Source organism: Lissotriton helveticus, chromosome 5_1 (genome assembly GCF_964261635.1).
Source record: "Lissotriton helveticus chromosome 5_1, aLisHel1.1, whole genome shotgun sequence".
Taxonomy (NCBI): Eukaryota; Metazoa; Chordata; class Amphibia; order Caudata; family Salamandridae; genus Lissotriton; species Lissotriton helveticus.
Window position 1 is genome coordinate 1,158,493,478 of NC_136065.1, and position 26,583 is coordinate 1,158,520,060.

Below are 26,583 nucleotides of genomic sequence, written 5' to 3' on the forward strand. Positions count from 1 at the left end.
CGGTTTTCTACACTGAAGAATTTGTACTTGAGGGTGTACCTCGAATACAATTACTCTACTAGACACTGCAGGTTCACCCAAGCGCCATAGTGTTTTAAAGCTGTAAAGCGATGCATAACTGAAGTGATGGAAAGACTCATAAATATCCAATACCTTTATTGGTATAAAGAAGTAAAATACAAGGAAAGTAGGCGAGCGCCAGGACACACAGCTAACAGAGCCAGGGCACAGCTAACGACTGACCCAAGGAACTAGAACACATAATACCGCACAAGCTGTTGTTGGCTCGTGTGTGTGTGTTTTAAAAATGCATGACTTGTATATATTAAAGGCGGTTGTGGCAACAACTCAGGCTGCCGTCAAGATTGACGAAAGTACGCCTTGAGAGACGGATCTGTAAATCCACGCACTTTTTTTTAAGATTGCACAAACATAGTAGCTATTACGGTAGCCATTAAGTGTGGACGTGGGTCTTTTTCTGTAACGTTATCTTTACTCTGAGGTTAATTGCCCCCGGCTCGGTGTACGGTATATTTTCTCTAATAACCCCATTAGTGCATTTACTTGCCTCTTGTGAACTGGTTGTAATGTCCAAGACTGCCCTGCGCAGTCTAGTGTTCACGCACGTAGTCGTGCGCCAGCGCGGACGTGGTACGTGGCGTCCGCGCGTACTATAAAATAAAGGAGGCGTGGTCTCGGGGTTAGTCCGGACCACGCGGAGAAGCAGCAAGGTGTCCGGAGTCCCTCTGTCCAGCGCAGCGTCACCGCGCTGCGCCAGCACACACAGGGGGACCCCACAATGGCGACGAGGGCGAAGAGTGCCCACGCTGCGTGAGGAAAGGCTATCTCGCCTGCACCGCCGGTGCGCCCAGGCGTCCCCGACCTCCTGGGACAACACGTGTGTCTGCCGAGTGCGGAGCGGCCGGCCCTGCATCTCCTCGACGGCGCAGGCTGGCCTCAGTGCTTTCTGCCTCCCAGGGGACACTTCGAGTGCTTTCAGCTCTGGCACATGATGGGAGCAGGACTTGGTCAACCCGAGGTACCAGCGCCGTGCATCTGCTCAGGGCCACAGCTACTCCTATGAGCCCCTCCCCCGCGCAATCCCAAGCAGTGCAGCCAGGGCTCCAGCATACTGCCCTCTTCTGGCCACTGAATTGGCTTCTCACCTGGCATTACTCACCTGGCTCGAGATCCGCGCCTAGGAGGCAGAGGATTCACACAACCCTCGCCCCACGTGCCAGTGAAGCGGAGGCTAGTCGCACTGCGTCATCATGGCGTCCATCCCCCCAATCGAGCCTTTTGTTGTTGACGGGGCCCCAGCATCCCTGGCCCCTCGCTGGAAAGACTGGGTTGAGAGGCTCCAGTTCTACTTTGAAGGAGCAGGGACGGGGCGCGACCGACGCAGGGCGCTCCTCTTGCACCTGGGAGGAAAAGATATCTACAGGATATACAAAACCCTGGTAGAGGCCACCCCTCGAACATATGTCACGCTCCTCAACGCGCTCAATGCCCATTTTGAGCCGATGCAGAGTAAGGACTACGAGCGTTTCATCTTCAGGCAAGCGCGTCAGGAAGCAGATGAATCCCTCGATGCCTTCCATGGTCGCCTGAAGGAACTCGCGAGCACGTGCGGATTCCAGGATGAACAAGAAGAAATCCGCGGCCAGATTATCCAGAACTGCTACTCCTCTGACCTGAGGGTAAAGATCCTCCAGGAGGACGGCAAGCCCCTGGCCGACATTCTAAAGCTAGGCCGTTCAAAGGAATTATCCCACGCAAGGGCGTCGCATATGGAGGCAGCGCTTCACAGACCAGCAAAGGCAGAGCAAGTTCACGTGGCAGAGCACGTCAACGTGGTGAGACCGAAGCAACGCCCGGCGGGGAGAGGAAGAACGCCAGAACGCCGGAAAGAGTGCGGATATTGCGGGGGCGCACCACATAGAGCACAAGACTGCCCGGCACGGGGGAGGAAGTGCGGGTCATGCGGGCGCATGAACCATTTCGCATCGGTGTGCAGATCATCTAAACCCAAACCTGAAGCCGCCCATGCCATAAGGGAAGACCCTGAGAGCGAAGATATGGACGATGACGCTCACAACTATCCGGTGCACTATGTGTTCGCCATAGATCAGCCTTTGAGGAAAAAACGGCGACTCCCAAAGTGCAGGATAAAGGTACTAAACCAAGAAGTGAGAGCGACCATTGACACAGGGGCCTCGATAGAGCTGATGGCGGCAAACGTCTACAACCAACTGCGAGACAAACCACCCCTGAAACCAGCCAAGATCAGAGTCTTCGCCTATGGACAAAAGACACCAATACCGTTAATAGGGTGCTTCCAGACAGACATACAGCACCAAGAACTGAGGAAGCCAGCCACCATCTACGTGACCAAAGAAGGTAGCGGAATGCTCCTGAGTGGCCAAGCAGCTGAAGACCTACACCTCATCTCGTTTGCCATGGCTGTCTGGGAAGAAGAGCTAGACACAATCCTGGAAGAATTCGAAGACACATTCAAAGGTATTGGATGCCTCCGAGGCAAAGAAGTCTCTCTACACATTGACAAATCCATACAGCCAGTAGCCCTCCGTCATCGACGGATAGCATTTCACCTACGAAAGAAAGTGGAACAGGAATTGGAGACCCTTGAAAAACAGGGGATAATCGAGAAGGTCAGCGGGCCCACCCCCTGGGTGTCGCCGATTGTGGTAGCGCGGAAGCCCAAACAACCAGGACAGGTCCGCATCTGCGTCGACATGCGCCTCCCCAACGCAGCGGTGAAGAGAGAAAGACACCTGACGCCTACCATAGACGACATTCTAGGAGAGTTAAACGGAGCGAAGTGGTTCTCCAAGATGGACCTGAGATCAGGATACCACCAGCTACCTCTGCACCCGGACTCCAGGTACATCACCACTTTCTCCACTCACGTTGGCCTCCGGCGCTATCGGCGACTCAATTTTGGAATATCAAGCGCTGCTGAGGTCTTCCAAAACACGATTCGAGAAGTATTGAGTGGGATCACAGGCGTCCTAAATGTCAGCGACGACTTGCTGCTATACGCCGATACAGTAGAAGAGCACCACAGAAGGCTCAGAAGCGTGCTACAAAGGATCAAAGACTCAGGCCTTACCCTACACAGAGAGAAGTGTCAGTTCCTGCAGAACACCATCAGCTTCTTTGGGTACACGTTCTCCGACAAGGGAGTCGCCCCTGACCCTGAAAAAGTGAAGGACGTGCAAACAGCCCCAGCGCCGAACAACACATCAGAAGTTCGAAGTTTCCTCGGGATGGTAAACTTCTGCGGGCGATTCATCCCCGACCTATCCAATCTCACCAGGCCACTAAGGGAGCTCACCAAGTCCACCACCCCATGGCAGTGGGGGGAAGAACAGGAGCGGGCGTTTCAGAACACCAAGGCAGCCCTGTCAGCCAACACGACCCTGTCGTACTTTGACCCTTCCAAGGCGACGAACGTAGCAGTGGACGCCAGTCCCTATGGACTCGGAGCAGTGCTGACACAAAGCCAAAACGGTGAAGACTGGGCACCCATAGCCTACGCCAGCAGGTCCCTGACAGAAACGGAACAACGCTACTCCCAGATTGAGAGGGAGGCCATTGCGATCCACTGGGCCTGCAGGCACTTCCACGTTTACGTCTATGGACATCCGTTCACTGTTTCCACGGATCACAAGCCCCTACTTCCCCTGTTCCGAGGGTCAGTCTCGAAGCCTCCCCCGAGAATCGAGAAGTGGATTCTACAACTCCAAGAGTATGACTACAAACTGGAATTTAAGCCCGGTGCGTCCAATCCGGCCGACTACCTCTCACGGCACCCCCGAGCGGCAACCACCCGAGAGAGAGAAGATGCCGAAGAGACAGAAGAGTATGTACAAGTCATCCTCGAAAGATCACGCCCGCTGCCCATGAACCTTGACATGATGGTGGACGCAACCCGCAAGGATGAAGTCTTGCAGCTAGTGAACACTGCCCTGAGAGACAACGACTGGAGAACACTCCAGGCCTCGCTGAGTCAGAGGACACCGGAAGCCAAGCGAGCCCTAGAGACCCTCTGCAGGGTAAAGGACGAACTGTCAGTAGACAGTCAAGGGTGCGTACTTAGAGGACCACGGATTGTGATGCCGGCGAGCCTGACTCAACAAGTAATCGAATTGGCACACCGCGGCCACCAGGGAGTGGTGAAGACAAAAAGTAGACTCCGAGCCAAAGTGTGGTTCCCGGACCTGGACATGAAGGTCGAACAAATGGTCAAGGAGTGCCACTGGTGCCAGGCCGCAGGTCCACCCGAACCGCCACCGCCGGTAATCACCGAGGAGAATCCCGAGAGACCCTGGGAACGAGTGAGCGCCGATTTTGGACACCTCCCGGACGGGCGGTACATGCTCGTTGTCATTGATGACCTGACCAAATACCCCGAGGTGGAGATAATACCTACACTCACAGCCAAGGAAGTAACGACGAAGTTCGAGAAACTCATCGCCACCCATGGCATATTCGACCTGGTCAAGACCGACAACGGGCCGCCATTCCAAAGCCAAGAATTTGCGGACTATCTCCAGGAGTGGGGCATCCAGCACCGGAAGGTCACCCCCAGGTGGCCACAAGCCAACGGGGAGGTAGAACGCTTCATGAGGACCCTCAATAAAGTGATTCGGATTGCTCATGCAGAGGAGACACCCCTGGAGAAAGCCATCTACACGTTCCTGAGGGAGTACAGGCTGACACCCCACCGTACCACTACAGCGGCCCCAGGGCCAGCCGCCATGGGGCGAATTGTCCGAGACACGATCCCCCACCACCACACCTGGACCCCGACGGAAGCAAACCCTCAGCAGACTTTGCTCAACAGAAAGCGATCAAACGAGTACGCGAGCTTCCGACGCCGAGCCAAGGAATCATACATTGGAGAAAGAGATCGAGTATACGTGCGAGACCGATATCCCGGAAGCAAATTCAGGCTCCCGTTCGAACCCAGGCCCTGGACTGTCACCCGCAGGACAGGCACGATGGTAACGGCTCAACGCGACGGAGAAACCGTCACCCGCAACGTGTCCTTCTTCAAGCGGGCTGCAGTCCCGCCCAACGGCATGCCCAGCAGAGACCCGGACAGAGCAACACCAAGCCCAACGACTCCAAGCACCAGATCCCCGGTGAGCGGGTACAACGACGCAGCAGACCAGCCAGAGGCGAGCTCGCCAGAGTCTGAGAGGCCCGGCATAGCCAGTCGGTGTCCCTCCGGGGATGAGCTGTCTCCAACCCCAGCCCGGCAGGTCACCCCGAGGAGAGCACTGTTTCGAGGTGAGGCTGCTGGCTATGGGCTAAGAAGAAATCCAGCCCCCTCATCACAGCTGGCGGACTTTGCTGTGGACTGAGACTGTGCACCATGAGCGTCAGACTGGTAACAGGCCTGCCGGCCTCTTTGTTTGTTTTTCCACATGTTCACCATTGACTCTCAGTTTGCATATTGTTTTTTTTCAATAAAGGTGGAAAGGAGTGTAATGTCCAAGACTGCCCTGCGCAGTCTAGTGTTCACGCACGTAGTCGTGCGCCAGCGCGGACGTGGTACGTGGCGTCCGCGCGTACTATAAAATAAAGGAGGCGTGGTCTCGGGGTTAGTCCGGACCACGCGGAGAAGCAGCAAGGTGTCCGGAGTCCCTCTGTCCAGCGCAGCGTCACCGCGCTGCGCCAGCACACACAGGGGGACCCCACACTGGTGAGCTCTGGCAACACTCAGGCTCGGAGAACTAAAAGAGTGTCTGACCGCTGGTCGCCATTTCAGTGCTGTTATGTTTCACTCTTCCACAAATTATATATGCAAAGCACGTCTTCCTTGGGGTTTACAAAACAAAAACATAGCATCTTCTCTGCGTGACAGCATGCTATGCGTACATTCTGATTGGTTGCTGCTGTGTTTTTTACCTGGATGTCACGTCTGCGTCACAGGGTCGAGCACCCATGCGTCACAGGGTCATGTGAGCACCCATGCTCTTATGACGTCATGCGTTCCACTGGCGTGCTCTGCCTTCAGCGTTCCGTGTTTGCCAGCAGGGGTCGGGAGGCAGGGATCCCCACAGCTGCTGCGTCTCAGAAAATCTCCTCTCTGACCCCCTGATGTGGCGGCGATATGACTTCGGTTCCAAACCACGAAGACTTCAGGTAAATGTTGGAGCAGCTGATCATAAAGGTATACAGATCTGTGGCTTTAAACAGTTTATCCAAATCTGTTGGAATGGTAGAAATCACCTTTACTTTAGTGCAATGCCCCAATATGAAAAGATATCAGTATTGTAATAACGATGCGAACTCGTAATGGTTCAAAGCGGTATGTGTTTATTATACAGCCCCATACACGTCTGAGTAGTACAACTGCTGGGGAGCAACTGTCAACTGGTGGTAACATTAAACTAACGGCAGTAACGGTGAGCCGTGGAATGTGGAATGTTGGGAAACCAATGGGGCGGAAAAGGAGATGTCACGTAGTGCCTGTTCTCGCGCTGGGAGGAGGTCGCGAGTCAGCTATTGTCGCGTGCCACGTACATGGCACGCGGCAGTAACTGTGATCACAACAGGTATGTTGCAGTATTCAGGGGCCTGACACGGCCTTGAACATACCCGCATGCATTTGGTGAAATGCCCATTGTTGGGGTGAGATATCACACCAGAAGCCCGTCTTGCGACCAGTGCAGAAGCTCAGCCTCACGCTGCTCTAGCCTGGCGGATCTAGGAATATGGCTAGCACTGAAGCTATGGCTGTGATATGCCCAGGACCAAGGTAAGAGTTTAGATGAGGTGTATGGTTATGGTTGCTATTAACGAAAGAGTCAGCATGTCATCGATGAAGAGAGGGAAAGTGAGAGAACGAGAGAGTGAGAACTACTATACCTGCAATCAAGAGCCACACATCCCAGCCTGGCGTGAAACTCCAATCCAAACAAAAACCACGAACCTGGGGTTAAATACAATACTATTTTGCCTGGCGTTGTATAGTGTTCCAGTGCTCACGAGAAATGTTTTGCTCTTGCACATTGTGCAGATGTTTTATTCAATTTCTCTTTCTCTCACTAGTTTGCAGTCATGTGGTGTTTGTATGTCAAGTTCTTCGCCGAGTGGGACTCTTATTTTCCACTTGCCTTGTTTGTACCATGCAGGGTGGCGCGCGTAGGTGTGCCCTATCAAAGGATGACAAGCTGATTTCCTACTACTACGAAGATGCCAAGACACTATATGAAGTTTTTCAGCGAGGGAGGCGAGTGTCAGGTAAGCAGTCATTCGAATCCATGTGCAAGCCCACACGTCAATCAAATTAGGATCACAAGAGCTGTTTTATAAACTGATAGATACCACAGCATCTGCGCAAAGCAGTTTTTAGAGCAATACTAGAACCTAAATAACACTGACTCGAGGTAATTAATGTAGTGCCAGGAACAAAAGAAGTCATAACAAATTTACAGGGGACTTTTACTAGGGTTGGGCGGAACTTGCAGAGTTTCACTCTGTGTAATTCTGCGGAGTTACCTAAAAACTCAGTGAGATTCCACAGACTTCTGCGAGCGGCCGAGATCTGTATGTTGCGCTGCTCGCACTGATTTTTAGCACCAGGAGCTTGTCCCACGCTGTGAAATCAATGCAAACAGCACCACACGGCGTGCAAGACGGCACTGATTGTTTCTGATGGTCAAGTAGATTTTCTACTCACACGGCAGCTTTCTCAACACGAGCAGCAGCTTTCACAACGCAAGTGGTAGCAACCTGCCACGAGCGCCTGTGTTGAGAAATCTCGCTCTTAACGTTGGCGGACAGTGCAAGTGAAAAACTCTGCCACTTGGGGGTTGATGAAGTTTTGGCCGAAACTCTGCGTCCAAGCGGAGCATGGAGTGGACAGAACTGTGCGCCAAAGGAGAGGAGTTTGTTGCCCACCCCTACCTTTTACCAACTGTGTTCCATGCTAAGTGCAACTGCAGCACAGCACCAGTAGGGGCAGCACTGTGTCTAATGCAATAAACCTGAAGAAGTTTATAGCGTTAAAGTATAGCATTTTAAGCATGTACATCAATAGCTGCAAAGAAAGCACGCACTGCCAAAATGTCCATGTTTTAAAATTAAATAATGGTAGAGTTGCCCAAAAGTCTACTTACTGCTGATTGTTAAACAAGCAGTGGCAAAGCCAACAAAACGTGCCTATGGGAGCTCTAAGCTTTGCCGATGGTTCTAGCCATCCTATACAACATCCTGATATAGTGCAGTATGTTTTTTTTAAAAGCTATATATGGCCAGCTGCATTTACAAAATAATGAAAGTGTTTTATTTGTGAACCCTAGTTGCATTGGTAACAAAACAAAAGTAGCAAGGGGGAAGCAACAGGAGGAAGTGTATAGCAACACAGGGGCACATGTGGGGAAAGCAACAAGGAGGGCATTGGGAAGGTCAGTGGTGTAGCTTCAGGGGGTGTTTGGGGTGTGACACAGCCCAAATAAATAGACTCTTGACTTGCTAGTTAGGTCTGGGGGCCCTGATTTGGTCTGCTATCTATATGTCAGTTTTTCTTGTCATGAGCCAAAAATGAAATACAAAACAGTGACATTTCATGTAAGTGGTAGAGAGAGAATAGAGTAAGAGATAACCGTCTGGTGGCTGAATTTCAAAATTTGAAACCAGATAACCTGGAATAATTCTGAATTCCTTGATTGTCCAAATTGTGTGATCCTAGGCAAATATTTTCTTTCACAGAGCCTCCTTTGTCTTTCTTATCACATGTGAGCACACTTTTAAATACTTGAGGCCAGGATGCGCACTGTAGAAACATCTCCTATGTTTCATTTAATAAACTTTAATGTTGCTCCCCCTACTATAATAATTCAGATCACGTTTAGGGTTTACATGACTATTGACTTGCCTCTTAGTACACTTTTGGCTTTGCAGTTGGGGTGCGAGCCAGAAATGTTTCTAAAAACTTTCACTTTTAATAAATGTATGTCTATATGATGATAAAATCTGAAGCACTGAGGTGAAATGCTTCCACATGGTGAAGAAATACACTTTTATGAATTTTGAAGAGATTGTTTCATATCACATTTATTCATTATGTTTGTTGCACAATATACATGCCAAACATTTTCATGGCTTAGCTCAAACCAAGCCAGATCCATGACTCGGCTCTGGCTCGGCTCACCCTATTAATTTGTCTGGGCACCATCCTCTATTTGTGTCTCGGGCTTAGTAGTTAGGGCCATCAGTCACTTGATAAAATGATTTTTAAAAGGTGAGGACTAGAAAAATGGAAACTTACCGATTTGACAACATTGCTTCTTGTAGCAGAGGTGAAGCAGAGAGCGTGCAGTAAAAATACATTTACTATAAGTGATCCTAGGGCGGGGTCTCCAGTCCATTGTATTATAAGTATCCGTAGTCAAGAGTTACCGGGGACAACTACCTGGTCCAGGTGGGATGGGCAGGGGCGTAGCTTCAGTGGGTGTTTTGGGTGACACCCCTCAAATGCATTCTTGGACTTGAAGTTTTTCTCATCATTATCATTTCACTAAGAGTTTTGAATCATGAGGTTAAACACGTAGAGTGACTGGTTTACCAAAAAAGTAGTAAATCTAAACCCACAGAAGTACTCGTTGAATGAGTGCAAATTTACTGCTTTTTGGAATTCACAAACTTTGGCAGTAGGAGGCTTGGACAGCTGTGCAAGTCTTAGGTTTCTAGGCATACTACTGGCAATCAAACACCCAAAATGTGACAGGATGAATACTTGCAAATAGTCTAACCAGTGGCATTCACTCATGGTAGCATTATAACCCATTGTTTGTTGCCCACTCGGTCACCCTAGATGGAGGCCCAACTAATTCAAATCAGTACTGACCCTGTTCCTTGTGGAGAAAGTATTTCCCTAACTTTCGTCATCTCACCTCTTCAGTGTGCAAAACGCTGCTTTTTTGGATGGGAAATTTGAAATCCACCCCCCACTTCCCCACCCCTCCCGGATTTCACTGACTAGCCTATGCCCCTGAGAAAGGTAAACACAGTGCAAGTAGGATGCAAACAGAAAGAGAGAGAGAGGATCATGGGGGGGTAAGCAGATGAGAGAGAGGTCGAGGTTAAGGTGAGGAGAGAAGCACAAGGGCAAAAAAAGCAAAATAGGGTTGGTATGAGCAAACAATAGCATCGCGGAGGAAAGCAGGGGAAAAGCACATGGGCAGCGCAAGCACATGAGCGAGCTCAACGGAGGTGAAGACATACATGAGGGAGACAGCTGGAAAACAAACGCACTCTTGTACAGTGCTTAAACAAAAAGATAAAATTAGCAGCTAAAAACAGAGCAGTAAAAAACACAAGGTATGGGTCCATGCTCCAGGGCAGAGACAAACCCAAAAAAAGGAAGTAAAACCCACACCTGCTAACCAATTTGAAGCAAGAAAATGAGAGTAACAATGGTAAGCAATGGGCGAATCTGATAATGTGTCTTGCAACAAACTGTGCATGTACTGTTGTAGGCAAGACCTAAAAAGAAGTGCAATATTTTCCCTTTATATCCTTTTTATTACCACTGAACAGAGATGTCGCTGCTTGTTCAGTGCTGTAGTCACAGACAAGAAACACAACAAGCATTTGTAGAGTTTAAGTTACTTGACTGTAATTTTCAACCCACACTCATTACAGTCTTTCTTCATGGAGGGGACAATTGTATCATCACACAGGAAGAAAATACTCCCCTAGGATCTTTTGCATTAATAGACACATTTTCTCTTCTTTCCATTTTTGCATTTGCTTTTCTGGACACAGACTGATTTTGTTATCTTGAAGAACACATGTCATTCATTCATTCTTCAGAAAAGTAAATAAGAAATATAAAGAGAGTGCTCCTTATCTCAAAATCGGACTTTGATTCATCTTACCAGCACTTTGCTTCTTGACATTTTGGCCGCAGAAGGGTCGCGAGGGACGCTCTTGTTTTCATGGCGGTCTCCTGCTGGTCTCCCCCGCTGCCGGTGCACTTTCCCACCTGTGCACGGCCGCTGAGGGGGGAGACCACAACCCCCAGCGCTCCCCGCGGCAGACCCGCCCACGCAAGGATTTCGCGCCAGGCGGCGCTTTAAAAGGAGCTTAGAGGTGCAGCTGAGCGGGTGCTCCTTATCTCAAAATCGGACTTTGATTCATCTTACCAGCACTTTGCTTCTTGACATTTTGGCCGCAGAAGGGTCGCGAGGGAAGCTCTTGGTTTCACGGCGGTCTCCTGCTGGTCTCCCCCGTCGTCAGTGCACTTTCCCACCTGTGCACGGCCGCTGAGGGGGGAGACCACAACCCCCAGCGCTCCCCGCGGCAGACCCGCCCACGTAAGGATTTCGCGCCAGGCGGCGCTTTAAAAGGAGCTTAGAGGTGCAGCTGAGCGGGTGCTCCTTATCTCAAAATCGGACTTTGATTCATCTTACCAGCACTTTGCTTCTTGACATTTTGGCCGCAGAAGGGTCGCGAGGGACGCTCTTGTTTTCACGGCGGTCTCCTGCTGGTCTCCCCCGTCGCCGGTGCACTTTCCCACCTGTGCACGGCCGCTGAGGGAGGAGACCACAACCCCCAGCGCTTCCCGCGGCAGACCCGCCCACGCAAGGATTTTGCGCCAGGCGGCGCTTTAAAAGGAGCTTAGAGGTGCAGCTGAGCGGGTGCTCCTTATCTCAAAATCGAACTTTGATTCATCTTACCGGCACTTTGCTTCTTGACATTTTGGCCGCAGAAGGGTCGCGAGGGACGCTCTTGTTTTCACGGCAGTCTCCTGCTGGTCTCCCCCGCCGCCGGTGCACTTTCCCACCTGTGCACGGCCGCTGAGGGGGGAGACCACAACCCCCAGCGCTCCCCGCGGCAGACCCGCCCACGCAAGGATTTCGCGCCAGGCGGCGCTTTAATAGGAACTTAGAGGTACCGCGTCGCGGGATGCGCGCGGGCTGCGCCGAGCCAAGCCCGGGCAAAGGGCGGGCCGTCTGTGGCCGTCCGGGGCCAACTGAGGCCGGGCTGGGCCACGTCCCTTTCACCTACCACGCAATCTAGGACTAAATCAAAAGACTCAAGCCTTTTCATTGGTGCTATCATTCATTACTATATTACTCCTAGTTCCCTTGTTTATTAATGTGATTTACTTGTGGTTTTAGACGAGTCCCATTTGTGGTGCTAGTTTAGTGCTAGACAGTATATCTAAGCAAAGTATGGCTTCTTGCGTTAACAAAGGCAGGAGGTCCCTAGTGGGAGGGTCAGTCAGAGGGACCCTGGACAACTTTATCACTAGGGCTGCCTCGGTGTTGGAAAAAGAAATTGCTATTACTGAGCAGCGGTTGTCTGTAGAGCTCCTTCATAAAAAACGTCTGTCTGCCGAGCTTCTCTTAAACAAACGATCGTCCTTGGGCTCTATCCAGCAAGCCACTTCACCGCGAGCTGGCTGTTCCGACAAAGAGTACATAAGTGATAACTGTACCCCCTTACCGCTACAGTCCATATCACCATCGATCAAGTCACTCAGTAACTCCATTATCGATGACCCAAACATAGCCACACTACTGGAATTCAGCCCAGAGACCAGTATACCATCAGTACCGCTCTCTCAAACGCCAATAGCGAGTCCCTTTAATAAAACAACAGCCCCTGGCCCATTATCAACCAAAAAAAGAAAGCGGGTGGGACCGGCTCTAATGGAAACCGTGCCAAAATATCTAAAACCACAGTAAGCCCCCCAAAGGCCAGAAGTACATCCTATAAGAAAACCCAACTGGATGCTCAGATCCCAGTTGATTTGTTATCTAAGAACCTTTTGGGGAGTATTGAGCAGCTGATTAAATCCCTCCTTTTACCACTTATTGAAAGGGTGAAATGAATAGCTGACCAATTGGGGTCCCTCGAAAAATCAATGGTAACCAATACTGATTTAATTAAAGAACTGTCTTCCCTTGGCGCACAACATGCTATTCCACTAAAACTAAATCCAACAACAGAGGTATTTCCAATCATGACAGCAGGCAATAGGGGCCCAACACTTGCTGCCAATGCAATTAGTTTGTCATCCCAGTCGAAGAATGCGTATGAAACAGCCAATAAAGGGGAAGAAAAACGAGGGCAACTACCTAAACTTAATAGCACACAAGGCAACACAGACAAATTGCAAGCCAACAGAGCCAATGCGTATGCCCCAGATAAGTCCACAAGTGGATCCCGTGAGCAAATAGATCTTCCACCAGAGGCGGCTCCGTACGTGATAGTCCTTACTGGCGTCCCAGAACTGGGGGATAGGAAAAAAGAAGGCTACTATGAGCTCAAAAATAAAGTTGTATACTGGCTAAAACACCATAGGCCACTTCCCCCAAACATCAATGGAGAAATTCTCCATGTACGACGTCTCGGCTGGGTGGGTCACAGACCAAAGGACATCCAGGGTGACGTAATCATTATCAACTTCAGGGACCGCAGGGCAACCACACATATTGTTGATTGGTATACGGAGAGGGGTAGTGGTGGAATCATGGCACATGACCTAAGCTACTTTTACCCCCGGGCTTTGCTGTCAAATCCTTTAAAGCCGCAAACACCTTATATGTGTTATACAGAAGGCGCTAGTTATAATATCCCTACATACAATCGTTTTGCCGCATTCTCCGGCCTGGATGATGTAGACTGACTGCCTATTTCAATTCGGTGCAACCAGTCTGCTAGGTGTTGTTGTGATCAGACGTGGGTTGCACATGGCAGACAGATAGGGGGCCTTTCTACCCTAACACACACGTTGTGTGAGCAAAGAGGTAACAATGGCTCTTATACCACCATTGGACGTAGTAAACGAGACAGTAGATCCATTTCTACCTCTAAAAAAGGATCCTGAGGTCAAGGTGCCAGATGGCCAAGGTATGGGGAGGCAGGATATTCAGGTGGGAGGCGAAATGACCATATGCTCAGGGGCTGTGAGTGCTCTTTCTTTAGGTCCAAGTTCTGTTCAAGGGACCGATAGCCATGGGTCTCCTATGGTGGGATCGCATGTAGCCAGCAAGGGGTCTAGCTCAAATAATTTAACATTGATTTCTTGGAACATAGCGGGGTTGTTTAAAAATCTCTGCGACCCCGACTGGTCAAATTTTATAAACTCAAGCAATATATGTCTGCTACAAGAAACATGGGCTCTAGAAACTCCATATAGAGTTGGTTACAGGACTTTTAACATAGAGGCTGTACCCTCTGTTAGGGGCAGACCATCCAGAGGGCTAACCATGTGGGTTAAAATATCACTGGGAATTATAATTACCCAACTAGTCATTGATTCAGTCGATATTTATTTAGTGTATTTATAGAGCGCAGAAACCTGTCACCCAAAGGGCATCCTGGCGATATATTAGGGTTAAGAGCAAAAACGAAAGACGGGAGGTGTTCACTTATATTTAATGTTTACAACCGCCCAGCCAGTTCTTCGAAAGAGTCTATGACTATAGAAAAACTAGTTTTTTTCCTAGTTAACCAGGATGAGCTACCAACCCTGATAATAGGCGGGGATAAGAACTGCAATTTCGAGCCAATTACTGGTTTTAAAGATGTTTTTGGTGATGAGGACACTGCAAATAATATACCATCCCTGAGCAATACTGAATGGCGCGCTGTACCACCCTAGCACTTCAAATTCTGAGGTTGACTGTCATGTTTGGGTTGAGGGCCTGTAATGGCCGCCTTCCATCTGATTCCAACAAAGCCGCAATATTTGTCAAATATAAGGGCAATAGTAGGATTGATTACATACTAGTATCATTCAATGCCTGGCCCTACTTGTTAGATCTGGAGATCATCCCTCGGATTGAAAGTGATCACCGCCCTCTCAGGTTATCAATAAACAACAGTTTGTTGTTTAGTGATGACTTGGAGAAGGAGCGATGTGTCTTGGCTACTGGCATTAATGATCTTCCACTAGTGAGTAACAACAGGCGTTCCCTAAAATGGGCTCATTTACTTGGTAATAGGGAAACACTAGCTGGCATTTACAAACTGTTTGCTGATACCTTTGACAGTATAGAAAGTAAATTGGCTGATGGTAATGATTTTATGGATCAACACAAGGTTTTTTTTAGTTCTTTATTGCCCCTTGTGTCTAATATGCCCCAAAAAATGATCCAAAGGACATCCAGTGCAGTTGGTACCCATCCATGGTATGACAAAGACTGTCGCCTAAGTAAGATACTGTTGGTAGAGGCAGTTAAAACCAAAAGCCCCGAAACCATCAGGGCATTAAGAAAGATTATAAGAAAACCCAGGCGACAGCCAGAGCAAACTGGGATGAGAACTGTTGGGGAAATATGTTACTGGCTGCAAAAACAAAGGACACCCGTGGATTTTGGAGACTTGTAGCCAATGGGAACTACGCGGGTAGATTGGCCCAGGATGTGTTTATTGATGAACAGACGTGGGTCAACCATTTTACCCATCTATACGAAATCCCAGACACGGTTGTGACAAATGCAGTGGAATATTCCCTGTATCCCAATAGCACTGAGAATTTATTCTTCTCTTTAGAGGAAACTGAGTCAGCCATTGGCCTAGTTAAAAATGAAAAAGCACCAGGCCGAGATAAAATTCCCCGCGATCTGTATAAACATGAGACCCAAGTCTGGGCCCCATATTTAAACCGGCTTTTTAATATTATAGCTAATGGGCAGCTCTGCCTGATAGCTGAAGGGGTGCAGAGATAATTTTAATTTTTAAAAAAGGCGATAGAAGTGATCCATCTAACTATCGTCCAATTAGTTTAATGGATATTTTACAGAAATTGTTTTCAAGGCATATTTTAATGCGCATTAACTCTTGGATGATTGATAATGCCATCCTCACAAAGTTTCAGGCTGGGTTCAGGTGCAACATCAGCACAATTGACCATAGATTTTGTTGTCTTCATTGGAAATATGTTTTATTAAAGAAAGGTCACATTTATGTTGCTTTTGTTGACCTTAGGGCAGCATTTGATTTAGTTTTACGTGATCGCTTATGGAATTGTCTACTCTCACTGGGGTTGCCGAGTTGTCTTCTTTATCAGATCATAAGATTGCACGACAATAACTATGCCAGAATACGTTGGGGCCAAAATGGGGAATTATCAAAACCTGTACCCATCAAGCGGGGAGTACGCCAAGGATGCGTGCTGGACACCACGCTTTTCTTGTTATTTGTTAATGATATGCCAGCTTATATGGACAAATGTAATAACGATTCACCAAAGCTAAATGGCATAAGGGTACCCGCACTCCTTTTTGCGAACGATACCATTCTGATCTCGCTGACGCCCAAAGGTCTCCAAACCCTTCTAAACAGATTTCAACTTTACTGTAACGAGAAAGGGCTTGAAATAAATGCAAAAAAAAAACAAATGCATGGCCCTTAATCCTCATAAATCGTTCAAGGGTAGTTTTTTCTTGAACAACCAAAAACTAGAACTTGTGTCAAATTCTACTTACTTGGGAGTCTCTTTGGATATAAAAAACTCATGGTCCACACAAATAGAAAAAAGCAAAACCATTTTATCACAGAATACCCTACCCATTTTAAAGAAACATGGGGCGAGTCTTAACAAATCAATTTCCCCAGCATTAGAAGTCTTTACATTTAAGGCCCAGTCTGCAGCTCTTTATGGGGCTGAAATTTGGGGTCCGAAAGCTGGTAATCTATTTGTAAAGAGTGAAAATAATTTTTACAGAAGTATTTTAAAACTACCAAACCGTACTCCACTCTTACCACTTCTCCTAGACCTATGTGCAAAACGAACAGACCACTTTGCGCTGTTATGCCCTCTTTCTTACTGGGTGAGACTTTGGTGCACCGCAGAACTCAGCGATTACAGAGATGGCCTCCTTGAAGTAATGCGGTTGGGCCACTGTAATTCAAACCCGTGGTTGAAACATGTCCAAACCTGGTTATGTAGAATTGGGCTGTCACACTTTTGGGAGGAACCACAATGCCTTTTATCCAGTTGCAAAAAAGTGGTTAAAAACTAATTTTGGGTGTACATCGCACAAAGCCTCCCAAACAGTCATTCCGGGGCCTCTATCACAAGGAACTTCTTGGTTTTTAAAGACTTACCTTATTTTGAAAATTTCCTTGATGAGGTCCAACCTCCACTTGCAAAAAGTCTCTACTTGAAATTTAGATATGAAATACTTAAAACCAATGCAACGATTGCTAGTTGGTCGTCTACTCCGACACCTTTGAAAAAATCAAGATGTATGTGTTGTACGGACAATTCAAAAGAGGATGACATCCATATTCTATTTTTCTGTAGTGTGTATTTATTTGCAAGGAAAAAAATGGATCAGGCCACTATGTAACGCAATTGGTGCTCGCTCCCATGTTAATGTATATAGAATTTTTAAGACTGACACTAGACAATTGATTGTTTTCTGCATAAGCAGATTTTTACTGTCGGTATATTACACACGGAAAAAAATGGGATTTGATTTATAACTGGATATTTCTGCATATATTTGTTGATGATGGTTCTTCTTTCTTTTTATCAGAAACCACCCCAAGGCACTAATATATTAGATATGTGCAATTGTTTTTTAACTACTGTTTATATATGCCTTTTTAACTAAATTATGGATTTTTAATGTACTCCAGTATCACCTAATCCAGCATCATGTTTACTGTCCTTTATGAAATGTGAAAAGTACTTGTTCCATGTATTTTTGTATGTATCTTTTATGGCTGCATTGCGCCGAAATAAAGATTTAATAAATAAATAAAATAAAAGAGTGGGCTTTGTGTCAGCCCCTTCAGCTATTGGCTGTTATGTGTTTTCTGTAGTTTGCCATACGTTGGATGGGTGGTCCATCTAGGCCAAAGCATTTTGTGGATGATGATATCATTTCATTTGGGTTCTTTTTAGATGATGGGATTCAAGTTGTTTTGTTAGACTATAACCAGTGTTGCTTTTTGATGTATATACTGTGCCCACACAATAACATTAATAACAGGTTTATGGCTTTTTTGTTTAGGGAGGGTTTGTTGTTTGCTTATCTAGCCTGTTATAGAAGCAGAGTGCCATTTGCTAACTGTCGCTGCTCGTTCATTTGAATTATTTTGCTGGCATGATAACATGTTGTATTTGCAGCCTTTTTATAACAAAGTAAAAGCATGGGCATATATAGTTTTTCTTAAAGAAATAATGAATATACTGGAACTTTACCAAAAGTATATGTTAAGCAAGATTTTGTGCTTATGCTTTTTAAGGGTACAACTTAATTCTGCCAGTGCACTCTGTTCAGGAAAGGAGCCCCACCGCCAACATCCATATTGGTGTAGCTCAAGGTTTTGCTTAAATATTAGATTTTTTGCCTAAAACAGCTGGGTGCAACACACTGAATATTACCTAACTCTAACTTAACACTTGCCCTAACAAAATGTCAGGTATAATGATTTTGCCATAGGCAATTTTAATTACAATTTTAAAATGTTTTTAAAAAGTGGGAAAACCTTCCCAATGTTTTACCCCAAACTGCCCTTTGCTGTTTATATGAGGGCATGGGGAAGGATATCTTTAGAAAGAAAAATGTATGGCTGATATGAGGAAGACATAGACTCAGACTATAGAGGACTATCAGCAGGGGATTGAGATATCATCACCTCATCCATCTTCCTCGTCATATAATTTACTCATTATACACCTTTAGTTCTCTGCAGTGCATAAAGAAGAACAATTCTGGTCTGACAATTTAAAATTCTTCACAAATCTTATTATATTATCATACCAAATACAATTATACAGTCACTGATAGTAATTCGAGGATTTTTGATTAAAAAACCTTGGCCTTGATACATTTTCTGGATCTTTCCTCCAAAACACTGTCCAGAATATGGTGTTCTAGGCGCCCCACCCCACCTCATCGGCACTAAGGACTTAGTCAACTCAACACAGAAAACCAGTTGTACTTCAGCCACCCCACAACCTCCTACGCAGTATTGGAGTGAGATGTTTCCCGTAACGATCAATCATATAAGACTCACAAAGCTAGTTAGTAGAATGACATACCTTCTTTCATTAAGGAAAGGCAGACTCAAGAACACTGAGAAACAATGGATATATTTGAAATGTTCATTTTAAACTCAACATCCTATCCTAGTGCGCACAGTATGATTTGGTAATTACAATAAAAATAACCAGAGTGGTAGCTGCAGCATTTTCCAAAAGTGTGAACAGCAGAAAATACTCCTAACATGTTGGCTATGTAACTTTATAACAACCCCAGCCTCATTTCTTTACTTATTAAGCTAATCTTAGCACCAAAAGAAAAACCTAGTTTGAGTTTCAGAGATGGTTTGCATTTGCATACTTGTTTGAATAACAAACGGGGATATTATGTTCAATATGATAGCAATATCTGTTATTCTTATTAGCACTTGAAGCCAGGCTGTTAAGATCAGCAAATGAAGGCAGAATGCCTCAAGTTAGCCTTCAGCAACAGTAGGTGGAGCCGATTCTGCATGCCTTGCCTGTGTTACTTGACACAAAGTTCCTCCCTAATCCTTCCTACAGTGTGGGTGGGACCTGTAAGATTATTTATTCATTATTGAGTATTTCAGGATAAATAATTAGCAGAAGGCAGCCTGGTGCCCGTCCTTTGATTTATTTTTATTCCGGGAGACTGTGCTCTTTGAACAATAACAATAAGAAATATAGTTATCAGCTTCCCATAAAACTGTTCAAAAGTCAATTCCAATTATTTAGAACAGTAAACTCAGGTTAAATATTGTGAATAAATTCGAGCAGATTTGATTATCACATAACAAAGAAAAAATGACATAAAATAAATGTGCATTCTATATTTAACACTCATATTCATATCTAAATTATTCATATGCGTAACCTAAAATTAAAATACCTAGTAGAGAAAAAAACCTGATAATTGTGAGAAACTGAGTTGTTGGTTGACTGGGGTGTGAGCCCTGGTCAAGCAGCAACCACAATCTTTATCAGGGTAAGGCTCAAGCAAACCCCAACTTAACCTGTCCTCATCGCCCTTGTACCTTGGCACAGAGCAGTCAGACTCAACTTAGAGGCAATGTGTAAAGTATTTGTGCAAAACCTCAAACAGTAAAACTATGAAGATACCACACAAAAAGATCCCTCACAAAGGTAGAAAAATAGAGCACAAAAATACAATTTAGTAAAACAGATGTTTTTTTGTTTAAAGAATAAGGTGAATATAGAGCCAAAAAATGCTAAACGCCAACTCTGGACATCTGGTCATACTGGCCCGGGTCAAATTCAAAAGTTTAGACCAACTGCAGGCCCAGAAGTGTACTGAAGAGTTGGTGTCTAAGGTCCAATTTTTTATACACAATTGTGCCTTTGAAGTGGGGAGAAGCGTCTAGAGGCATGCCTTTGAAGTGCACAGATGCCATCCTTCCTGGCTCCAGACGAGGGGTTATGCAGCCCTTTCTGTGAAGACAGGACAACTGGATGAAACACAGGTGTCTGAAACTTAATTCAGACAATTCTGAAATTATGGTTTGGCAAAGCCACTCCCTTTGACCGTAGAACTTTCTGACCTAAAGATCTTGGCAATCTACCTATTCCCAAATTGGAAGTGAGAAGGCTGTGTATTAAATTTGACAAATACTTAGCTTTTAAACCTTCATATGAGGGCTATTACAGCCAATTTGCTTTGCGTTGCTAAGATCATTAAATTTAAAAAGACATTGAAGTTAATCCCCAGACACACCAGGAAAATGGTAGTGCATTCCTTGGTCACTTCTAGGTTGGACTGTGCTTTATTTCGGATTTCCAGCGGACTGGTAAATAAGCGTCAGTTAGTACAAACTGCGGTAGCCAGCCTGATTTTGAACTGCCCTAAGAGGCAATCCACTAGTGAGAACCTCAAGTAATTGCATTGGCTACCGATTCAGTAAAGGATTAGATTTAAAGCCATGTGAAATATCTTTCATAGCATTGCCTCATAAGGAGCCTCTGTATTAACAGAGAAGATTCAAGGTGTTAACCCCTGCCAGGGCTCTTTGTTTCAAAGTAAAGTCTGCATCCCAAGGATTCATAAAGAAAGATCGGGTGGTAGATCCTTCTCATTTCTGGCCGCTGAATTGTGGGGATGCCAACAGCTCTGACTTGAGTCTGAGCAGGCTTTCAACCTCGCCTTTTTTAGAGATGCTTATTTATAATTCTTACCTCAGTTTGTCTACTGGTCTGAGCACCGGAACTCTTATCTTTGAAGTAGCTCTGTGCTTTATAAATGGTTCTTCATTCCTTCATTCATCCTCTAACAAAGCTCCTGGATTTGAGATCTCTACTTAAACCTCTGTGAGTTGACCTTCTCCAGGGTTTCAAAACCATCCAGCTATGAGAGAACAAGGCCTGTACCGGCAAACAAAACGACCATTGGTGCAGTTGGTGTGATACCAAGGAGAGAAAAACCTGGCTGAGTCGGTCTGCAAAACATAGTTCATCCATGGAATGTATGATCCTACCAGCAACATTTCTGGAATTGGATTGTCATGTTCATGAATGGACTCAATAAGGAGCAGCAAATCCTTCCGAAGCAGTTGTGCTGCTTATGCTATTTATGAATTGAATCACTTCATGAAGTTCAGGATAGGACCTTCTACCTTTCTCTCATGATGATCCATTAAGAGGAGTCTTCTGAAGTGATGGAAGCCAAATATTTTATATGTGCCAGTAAGGAGTTTACCTTCGGGTCAAATAGAATCTCTACCTCAAACCCCCCGTAGTGAATAGTATTTTGCTGTTGGCATTGAGAATGCTATGCAGTAATTGTCTTTTCTTTCAATAAATAAATGTTTCTGGTGAGTTCAAGTCAACCTAGGAAAACTGACTGAAGCTATGGTTTCCAACAATTTTAGCCACAGGTTTGTTGATGCCATCTATTACTTGGATATGGGTTACAGCTTCCATGACATATTTCCTCCTGGGAATGGAACACAAAGGTTGCTCCTTGCCATCTTCCATATCCTCTGGAACTTCCTTATTCCATCTCCCTGAGCTGGCAGGATACCTTCATGAGACATTGGACTCCTTCAACAAGGACCTTCAGGTGTTTCGAGAAAATGCTTTTCTGAAAGTCATTATGTGACTCATGATCCACACTACACAACTTCAAAAACTGAAATACTGACATGCAATGAATTGAAATCTTATGATTCTCTGTCATTATGACCCGATAAACTGGGACCACCACCAAAAATATCTAAGGCATTATCTAAGGCATTATGAAAATATATTAATCTACACTTACCATGAATGCTGACTATACCACTGCATTCCACTCTCAACTCAAAGAAGGCTCCAAAAATCCAGAATTTTGTAGCAAGACTACTTCTAAATGAAATATACAAACCCATATCTCTCCATTCCAGAAAGCTCAACACTGGCTCCCAATTACAAGATCGACTTTTAAGCTAGGATAAATTACTCGCAAAGCAATAAGCAGTAAAGGACCAAACTTTCTGCAATTAAAATTCACCAAATACTCTCAATTGAGGAAATTACTTTTCAAACTACCACCACCTCTAATTATTCCTGTTTGCAGGAAGAAAACCATTTGAGGCACTACTTTCTCGGTTCGAGCTGGCAAATTATGGAATTTCATTCCTGAAATTATTAGAGCCACTGAGAATCACTCAGCGTACAGAACATTAGTTAAGACCTGAGTATTTCCAACATGATACCTCATCGAACCTATATGATCTCATTCACAATCGCAAGTGTCATCACACAGTTTGGCCTCTCTGCCTATTGACAGATGCCCCTGCATGAACTCTTAGATCAAGGGAGATCCAAATCAGGTCAATCCCCTTACAAACAATACAAATCACAAAATGGTCCACTCTACCAAACTTTACCTGACAAACCTAAAGAACCAGCTATCCGGACATGCCACATAATACAGTACATCCCACTAAAAGTATAAAAGAATCAAAATAAATATTGCCGTTATTGTAACCCATCAAAGAACAAACTGTTTCTACACTGTTGATAACCTCACTTAGCATACTGTCTCAATAATCCTCCCCCACTCACTATATTCCTAAAACCCTGCACGAAATTTACTTTGAAGTTCTGTTAACTTAATGATCCACAAATGATGCAGAAAGTGACCAGAACAGTTTCCAGAGAACCCACTATGAATCCCAGGAAGTAGCAAGAACTATCAACTACTGGAATAACCACTAACCTTGGGTTCTGGAGTAGCATGCTACACCCCATAACACATTTCAGTGCCTCATCTGTGGAGTAGTAAGAACTACATAAATAAAATACAATACAGTACACTGCAACTGCTGCTAGTGATCACAAATATTGCAAGTCCTTCTGTAGCATATGCTTCCTATAATCAGTAGTTGCCTAGAAACCCCAGCTGAGTCGCAAACATGTTCATCTTGCAACAGCATACATGTTAGGGCCACATTACAGGATATTCTGGACTGTGACTCATAGAGGAGTGTTACTCAGCAGTGGCGACTGGTGACATTTGAAAGTGGTGAGGGCGTAAAATTATTGGTGGAGCACACCGTGGCGAGCGAGCGAGCCCAAACGAACTAAGGAGGGTTCGGGGGGGTTCTCCCCCCGAGAAAATTTTGAAAAATGAGTGTGCAAATGGTGCATTTGCAAGGCTTTCGGAAGCCACTGTGCTAAGCAGAAACAGGCCACTGCCTCCCCTCAAACTATTGTCAGTTCCAAGGCCTCATGAATGAGCCATTCTAAATTGCAATAAACCACAATTAAAAAATGAGTCTTCTTTTTTAATTCGAAAACAAGTTATTGAAAACACATATCCTTTATTGGCATGTGCACTGACTGCTTATATTCGAACCCCATTGCCAGTGACCCCAGACAGCCCACCCCCACAACCTGCACCAGCAAAATAGATTGTACAAAAGATAGAAAACATCTAGGAATCACAGGAAATCCATACAGTGCGACTTACAGCTAGCTATTCATTTACATTCTTTTGAAATGCTCCTTTTAAAATCTAATATTTTGGTCCTTCACAGTTTTAAAAAAATTACTATTTGCTTGAACAGCTTCACTTGGTTCCACCAGGCAGTTGACACAAGGTGAAGTTCACAGCACAGGTTGTGTGACCTGTGCTCTTATCATTCTGTGTACTGTTAGAAGTTCTTGGGCTGTGAACTGTTAACATCTAAATAGTGACTACAGTTTTGTATACACTCCGTGTATGCAATAATTTGAAAGTGGAATAATCAATTTCGGGCTATTGAAGAGCAAGAAAAGCATGAAGAGCATCAACGTAGGAACCGCTAAATCAATGCAATACAGTGCAATACAATTGTGACTAATGTACAGATGTACACTAAAAGAGCCAAGGGCCATACAATTATAACAATGCTTCATTTGAAGTTAAAAAAACTAATTGACTCAATTTAATTTGTCCCTCAAAACTAGCGCCAGTATGGCTTTGCCTTGGTGATACATGCCTTTGTACACTCATTTTCCATCAGAAAACTGAATAAGTTGATTCCCTGCATTAGTAATAACTGTAAATCTGCCATTTCAAAGCACAGGAAATAAATAACAGATGTTGCCAGTACTCAATCTATGGTGCTCAAATGACTATGCTCGAAAAGACTGGGACGCTGAGCCTGCCTTGCCTGAATCGAGAATTAAAGATAATTTCAGATGGAAATGGAGTGAGAAAAAATGGCACTTCTTAATCTTAGGCCTGGAAAACAATAATCACACTGTGACACCGGAGAACACCTACTGCAGTTGAAAGCTATTTCTTACACTGAATGCAACAGCCCATAGCCCAAACGCTTAAACTTTGCACTGTGTGTCTGCCCCCGCTCCCCACCCTGGCTGACATCCATGGCATACATGCAACCAAATCCAAGAGGGAAAGATTTCCAGGGGCTAGAAAGCACTCCAAAGTAAACCCTTTTTTTTATCCTGACCCTGATCTGAAGCATCAGGCAGCCATGGCTTCCCAAAGATACTCACCCTGGTCGGAGAGGTATGAGACCATTCTTTCCACTAGGCCCCAATTGACTCACAAACACCCAACACAATATCACGAAGAAGGGTGTCACTCTCCCAATTTCCATCAGGCGTGATATGAAACGCCAGTTAAGCCTGCCGAAAAGACCTATATTTAATGTGGAAACCATGGGCCCACCTGAAATTGATAGAGAGACAACAAAAGTCCCAGTTATGGGCCACCTGGCCCACCCTCTAGAACGGGCCTTCAGCGGACCCCCAGCCAGGTGAACCCCGAAATAGTGCCCTCCCCATGTGACGACACTTGAGGTTCAGTTCGGAAAGTACTGCATGGATAAAATGCTTGCCTCGCCCTCTTACAGCAAGCACGCTGCATGAGCGCCAACTAATTTTCCACTGACTTCAGCCCATGGCCTCATTCATTTCACCCAGATATAAACCGTCAACTATTTCCAATAGCAAAACAGAGCACAAAACTGACAACATCCCTTTGCTAAGTTGCAGTATTTACTCTTTTTAGGACAACAGCATACTGTGTTCCTATCAGAGCTTTTCTGGCTGCCTCCCAGATGTCCGCATCAGACTGCACATGCCCCCATGGAGCATCCATCTCCTGTCCCTCCCTTGTCCCCAGCTTCCTCCCTTCTCAATGCAGATGTTGCTTTCTCACCCCAGCAGACATGTTTTACTCAGATAACCACTGCTTTCAGATCTATTCCATTAACTATTCCATATGTTACTGCCAGAATTGTATAAAAAGCGGAAATAAGTACAACAATTAAATGTGTGAAATTCATGCAGACATTCAATTTGGACTAGCATCTGTCGCCTACTTTACTATAGTCAACAAAGCTGGGCCCTGGCAGCCTCCCCATCCACAGACTCCTTTGGTCTTATGTTTTTATGCAAAATGCATTTCTTTGCAACATCTGTAACTGCTGTATTGTTGTAACAGTCGATCTGCACACTCAAAAAAAAAGTTATAGATGCAACTACAACTGCTGTTCATTTTACAGCCTCAAGCTCTGGGTCAGTTATGGTAACCGTGACCCCTAACCCCAGATTAAAGCTCTCTGAAGTGCCTACAAACAAGTAGGCTCTGCAGTGTGCACTATAGAAACAAATATAAATGGAAGTTTAAGTTTGCATGACGGCCTTAAGGAGGTCAAATAAAATAGTACATTATATACTGGCCCATTCTGCTGGCACAGTGCCTACCTTGGCTGGCACTCCTGCACCACAGTCGCCGCTGAATTCCAACAGTAACACACATGCTGCTGCCCAGAACCTGGAGAGGAGTGACTCATAAACCTGGCTTTCTAGAACCCTGTGCCACATCGCACAGCGATGGCCTGGCGCATTAAGGGGGCATTTTTGTGACTTTTCAGGAATACTGTGAGCAGGCACCATTTTCCTGAGCACTTTGATATGGAAGAGGCCCGTACTTACTATGAAATGACTCACTGTAAGGTATGAATTACAATTAATTCCACTGCAGGCTGCCACCACATGGTCTGGCCAGAGCACAAATGTACGTTTAAAGCAGATGTACAACCTCAAGTGTGTTTATT

The 26,583-nt window shown here is 45.6% G+C and overlaps 1 protein-coding gene across 4 annotated transcripts in view; it reads left to right on the plus strand.

Annotated features, from left to right (window-relative positions):
- ACSL5 (acyl-CoA synthetase long chain family member 5) overlaps positions 1-26,583 on the plus strand; it is a 248,611-nt gene that overhangs the window by 84,450 nt on the left and 137,578 nt on the right. For 2 of the 4 annotated variants that reach the window (XM_078643777.1, XM_078643778.1), the window contains one exon: positions 7,170-7,278. In XM_078643777.1, the coding sequence (XP_078499903.1) occupies positions 7,170-7,278 (109 nt within the window). Of the gene's footprint in view, positions 1-6,022; positions 6,178-6,641; positions 6,794-7,169; positions 7,279-26,583 lie in introns of those variants that run through there. The other 2 variants (XM_078643779.1, XM_078643780.1) reach the window with 2 other exon arrangements.